The sequence below is a fragment of the Macrobrachium rosenbergii genome, chromosome 50 (genome assembly GCF_040412425.1).
Source record: "Macrobrachium rosenbergii isolate ZJJX-2024 chromosome 50, ASM4041242v1, whole genome shotgun sequence".
NCBI lineage: Eukaryota > Metazoa > Arthropoda > Malacostraca > Decapoda > Palaemonidae > Macrobrachium > Macrobrachium rosenbergii.
The window spans coordinates 5,324,603-5,330,602 of NC_089790.1; the positions used below are offsets into that span (position 1 = coordinate 5,324,603).

At 40.5% G+C, this 6,000-nt stretch overlaps 1 protein-coding gene across 1 annotated transcript in view; it reads left to right on the plus strand.

Moving 5' to 3' along the window:
* Positions 1 to 5,790, plus strand: part of LOC136832531 (uncharacterized) — a 347,044-nt gene extending 341,254 nt beyond the window's left edge. The window contains 2 exon segments of the mRNA XM_067093459.1: positions 3,566 to 4,322; positions 4,324 to 5,790. Of these exon segments, the coding sequence (XP_066949560.1) occupies positions 3,566 to 4,322; positions 4,324 to 4,812 (1,246 nt within the window). The 3' untranslated portion in view covers positions 4,813 to 5,790.
* The last annotated feature ends 210 nt before the right edge of the window (positions 5,791 to 6,000 follow it).

A 6,000-nucleotide genomic window follows, 5' to 3' on the forward strand; every position in this document is an offset into this window, starting at 1 on the left:
GTCTGCTCTTATTTTACTGCGTTTGTAGACAACACTAACACCCCCCCCCCTCACCCTGCCACCTTTTCCTCCTAAAGGCACCTTGTAGTAAAATGCAAAAGTCATGTTCTCAAATATCACTGGGGAAAACCCGTTTTTGTAAGGACAGAAGGAGCTGTGTTGTGACGTGCGATCGGTCAATCCGGATTTTCATATATATAAAAAAAAAAAAAAAAAAAGAAGGTCCCGTGACTTGAGAACATGTCCGTTAAGACTGTCTGCGCCTTGGGAATGAATATCGTCACTCCGCGTGTGTAACTGTTTATGAAGAATATACGCAAAGACATTTATTATGCTGACTTGAACGTGATTTGAAAACCGCCGAGTGTCCTTTTCATTGTGTCATTGTAGGGTAAAGTTTTTCTAACTCTGGTCCAGGTTTTTCGAAACCCCCCCCCTTTTGTTTTCTTATTGAATGGCCGGTGAGACAGACAGCCGAATGCCTTCATCTCACTCATGTCAATGGAAATGAAGTAAATGGGCTAGGGAAAAGACTGCGTCATCACCTGAAGGATAGAATTTAGATAGGAAGAATGAGGAAGGGAATACAAAAGGTTTGAAATACTATGGAGCACTCTTTTTGTCTTAAAAAAAATTAAAAAAACAATGTTCTTCCAAATCATCGTAACTATTGCTACCATGTAAGATAAAGTAAGGACAAACGATTTCTTATTTATTAAAGCGACCAGTATTTTGCATGTGACATTACACCTATAAAGTGGTCTTTGGTTTCATTTTGTTTAGAAAAGGAAAGATTCAGAGCTGATATAGTTTGAGGGTGAGGCTGTATAGTGGCTGATCGTATCCGGTTGACGCTCTGTCTCGTAATATGTTACAGTCTCTCTCTCTCTCTCTCTCTCTCTCTCTCTCTCTCTCTCTCTCTCTCTCTCTGCTGAAAGGAAACGCCCTCGCCAAGGCATCTACCTGGTTGGTAATCTATTAGTTATTTCCAGAGGGCATTGTGGCCTTCTGAGTTCCCCATCAACGTCACTGGAACAAAAGGCACATCACATTATTATTGGAAGAAGTCAGTAGATAAAAAAAAAATAGAGATAAAGCCTGGGGTTCTTTTGAAAAAGTAAAGAAGTTTCATTGAAAAGCATAGGCATTAGAACAAGGAATTTATGTCAGACATGCAGAAAGATTTATATGATTTCAGACGTTGAGAATCAACTTGAGAACATCATATTTCCAGTCGAGTACGTTTGTTCCATCCACCGCAGCCCACTGTTTAATTTTTTCTTTTTAAGATGAAGACGTCTGCGCCATTTCCGTCCTTTATTTAGATTTGAAATGTACGCCAGTACAAATATATTGCATTAAAAAAAAATACTCAAACGGTTAGTGGTTGTTTTCTCACGAGAGCTGTATGCTCGAATGCTCTGTTGAGAGTCCAAAAGCATCGAGACAAAAGTTACAACGATTATGCCAATGCGCACTATTTATTGCCTTCCAGGTCCTTGAAAACTATTTGAATTATTCCTTTTTCGAAAATACTATATCATTGAATACACAAAAAAAAAAAACATACACGAGAGTTGTATTCTCGAATACTCAGTTGAGAGTCCAAAAGCATCAAAACAAAAGGCTATTTTTGGTCCTTGCTCAAGAAAGAAAGGGTTTTGCTCTCGGAAGTGTATCTGCTTTCTTTTATTTGGTAGGAACGTGATTCGTTTCCGGTCAGAGCAGATACCAACACAAATTAAACGTGCAAAATGGAACACTGTTACAAAATTGCAGTCTTTCAGGTACCAAGGTTATATATATATATATATATATTTTCATTCTGGAGGCGTCGTGTTTTTACTTGCCTGAAGGAGCCGGAATGCGAGTTCTTATGGGCCGTAACCGGATCAAAGCGGAATCCTGATGAGTGCAGTTGAAGGTCCTATTTCAGTGACGTAATGGGTTCGGTTTTTTTTTTATAGGAGTTTGCTTGTAGTGCCGCATTCATGCTTTCTGAAGATGCGCAGTACGAACGTGTTTTATTTCCTCATTTTATTTTCATATTTTAACCAGAATAATTCATTATTTTATATAAAGATTGAATTGTCAGGTAATGATGAAATTGTCGGAATGAGAACGAACTGCGAGATAATTGAATACTGTTTGAAAAGTTCCAAGCATTTTCCTGTATCGAGGAAGTCTAGATTTGCTCAAGAAGATGACGTAAGCTTGCGTGTAATGCAAATGACTCTCGGTGCATTTTACAGAGGATGCAGGCAATTTGGTAACATTTATTTAGCTAAGAAAGGTTAAGAAATTAATGGGTGGAAATACCACAAATATAAATGTTAAAAGAGGAATACTAATTTGGTGATTATCGTGTGTTTTTTTATTTGTATATTTAACGATGTAGTATTTTGGAAAAAGGTATAATTCAAATAGTTTTCAGGGACCTGGAAGGCAGTAAATAGTGCTAATTGGCATAATCTATGTAACTTGTTACTTCAGAGAGGAAAAATAAAAGCTCTGTGAGTATTACTGGATTCCCCCCTGCCTCTATCCCTCCCTCCCTCCCATGGCGTTATGCAGATAGTGACGAAGATTTATATACATCATTGCATTGTTAAAGTTACGATACTCAGAGATCTTGTAATGTATTGTACACATTTTCATTTTACGTGCATGCTGTAGCTCAGTGTGCCGCCATGTGTCATAGAGATATCCGCTGACGAATGCTTTCATGTATTGCTTTTATGCATTGCGGAGCAGAATTGAGATATTTCCGACGTCATGTTTTGTAGGTTGCAAAATTTTCTGGTCACTGTTCGAGAGTTCCTCTTGTCAAGAGATGTTGTAAATCGGAGTATAGCCATTACTTGTAAATGCATTGGTGTAGTGTTACGAATGGTGTAATTAAAATTATTATGAGGTAGCCATGACAGTGAACCATAGCATACATACATACATACATACATACATACATATAATTTAGATATAAATATTTTGTGTGTGTACGTGTGTGTGTGGGTGTGTGTGTGAGTGTACGAGTTGAGTGCGGGTGTGGAAAGAAGAAGTAGGAAAAAGCTGTCGGAACTAAGTGCAGCATGAAGTCTTGCAGGCTCTGTGCAGTATAAATGTTTAAAGCCATATTTGATTCATGGAGATTTATGCGAAGGTATTACGTTGAAGAAATATAAAACGCTTGAGTTCCATGAGTCATCTGAATGCCATTTGCTGAATGGAGACTGCACAAAGAATAAGTTAAGTGAGGAACAGAAGTAAAAAATAAATAAACGAAAAGTCATACGGAGAAAACAACCTTGAATGTTGTGACCTTGAAGTTGTGGAAGTGCTTTGTAAATGTAATTTTTCACTCTACATTCAAAGAAAGAATGAAGAGTAACTGCTAAATTTTTTTGTTTATAAGAGCATGCATATATTGTGGTAAATGGCTGTGTGCTGGTAATACTTGTGTTTGCGTGCCAGTGTTGGTTCAGTTATACTTTTAGCAGTAAGTAACATTTGTTCCAGTGACATCATATGAATAATCATATTAATAATGAAATGTTCACACCCCCAGGAAGATGCCTCACCTCCGCTTGGCCTTAGGCCATCATCGAGGAGACCGCTGGTGGAGGGAGATGGAGACGGAGAAAGTGGACGTCGAAGAACTGATCACGAGCAGCATCAATGCCACCGTGGAAGACCTCCTCAAGCGGCGGTACCGGATGGAGGAAGGGCCCCTGTGGTTCACCCGTTTCATTACGCTCGACCCCGAGGAAGGAAAGGACCCCGCCAGTAGCAGCAGCCAGCAAGCGAAGCACAGATACGTGTGCGTCTTTGGGTTCCACCACAATGTCACCGACGGCACCACCAACATGAAGTTCTGCAGAGTCTTTCTGGAGGTCTTGAACTGCATGTTGGAGGGGAGAGACGTTGACATGAAGCAAGAGGGCTATTTCGCCGAGCCCTTGCACGACAGACTTGCCGATTCTGTTTCCAGCAGGTGGCACATGTTCCTCATCTTCGTGCGAAGGTTCTACAAAGGCATGCTGTGCTACGGCGCCTTCGTCAGGAATTTCACTCGACATTACCGCATGACGAGGCGTCGGTCCGCTGCGACCCATGTTCTCCACCACGAGCTAGATGAAACGACGACCGAAAAGCTTCTCCGGCGGTGCAGGGAGGAGAGGGTGACGCTCAATTCGGCTTTCATCACAGCTGCTAATTTAGCCCTGTACAACATGATCGTAGCCAAGGACCCCTCTATCAAGTCCTCTCCCGTGAACTCCCTCCAGGCCATCAACATGAGGCGCTACTGGCCTAAGGACAAGCAAGCCAGACACATTCGGCTGTCACATCTCGATGCTGGACGTGAGCTTCGTCGTCAAAAGGGAGCACTTCCAATGCTTCTGGGACTGTGCCAGGCTGGTCCATGCCACCATTCTGCATCAGTTAAACAAGGCGCGTCACCCGCTCATAGTCCAGCCCATGAGCGAACGTTTGAAGCTGGTCATCGTGGCCAACTCTTTCTTAAACCACTTCCGATTGCCTTCCACGAATGACAACCATTACTGCGTCACTAATATGGGCGACCTGTCGGCCGTCTTCCCAGGCACTGGTCCCGTCGTTGAGGCCTCCAAGGTCATGAGATCCGTCTCCTGCCATTTCATGTCGACTCTCTGCCAACACACGATCCATACCTTTCGAGGGAAGTTATCCTATTCTCTGGATTATTACACCCAAAAAATGTCCAAGGAGACTGCCACCACCTATGGCCAAGAGATCTTTAAGGTTCTCAGGTCGTCGGTTGGTGCACCAAAGTAATGGAAGTTTTGAATCAAAGTTTTTAAAGTTTTACGAAGCGGCATTCTGACTAATCTTAGATGACAAGTACAAAAGGAATTTTTATTTTCCTGTTGCATTGTGATTGAAGGAAAAATGTCCTTATTGAATATCACAGGTAACCTTACGTTTCTCAAACAAAATAGATATCCGAAAGTGGAACCATACCTAAGAGATTATAAAGGTTTGTTACTTAGGGAAAAGTCTGAAAAAGCTGGTTTCTTGACCTGCTTGATTTTCGCATTGAAGGTATTGGCACTTCCATTTAAACCCAGCTAAGTTTGCAATGCCCGTGCCCTTGGCAAGTGTGACGAATAATAATGCCGCGTTTCAGTTTTAAGAACCTGTCCATTTATTCATAGTGTAGATTATCAGTACCCGTTAGCTTTAATCAAAGTATCATAAGAAATTTATATTTTTATAAGAATATCCAGTTTTCTCAATTTAGATCCTTACTTGTCTTTTGTAGTGCCAAGGATTTTATTAGAGTTTTTCTAAGACAATCCATTCTCTTAGTCCATTCATTTTGCTCTCTTGAAGTTAGTTATTGCTATGTATGACTACTAACCATTTTTGTAATTATTGTTATATATATCATTACTAATCGTTTTCTCTCTTGATATATACAGGGTATGTGTTACTTGTTGTACCTTTTATGCTTCGAAGCCTCAGCCCATTCCATTTTTATCGCTTGATTACAGATTATTTGTAATTGAAGCCAAATTTCTATATAATAGGAACATTCTTGTTATGCATGCGTATCCGTACATGACTTTGTAAATCAGTTGAGAGATCGAATTACGATATTGGAAGATAGGTTTGCAATGTAATATTTCAAGATGGCATTGCAAGCCCCGTCAGTTTTTAGTGCGCTTGCTCGCTGTTACGCTGTTATTTCCTATTTGTTATGACGCCGCCTTTGCAAAGACCTTTTTTTACAGTAAAATAAACTTCAAATCACTTCTCTTTTATTGTCCTCTCTCTTTATTAGTGTGACTGTTGTTATTGTGTTAACTACTCTTCTCTTGGCCGCCATTTCGTTATTGTCTTTTGTTAATGTTTGTCATCATGTATACGGGTACGTGCTTACCCCTATATGATATATTTTCATCGTGTCCTTGTTTTATTTATCATCCTCCATCCTGCCCAGTGTTTTACGGGCTGCTCTGT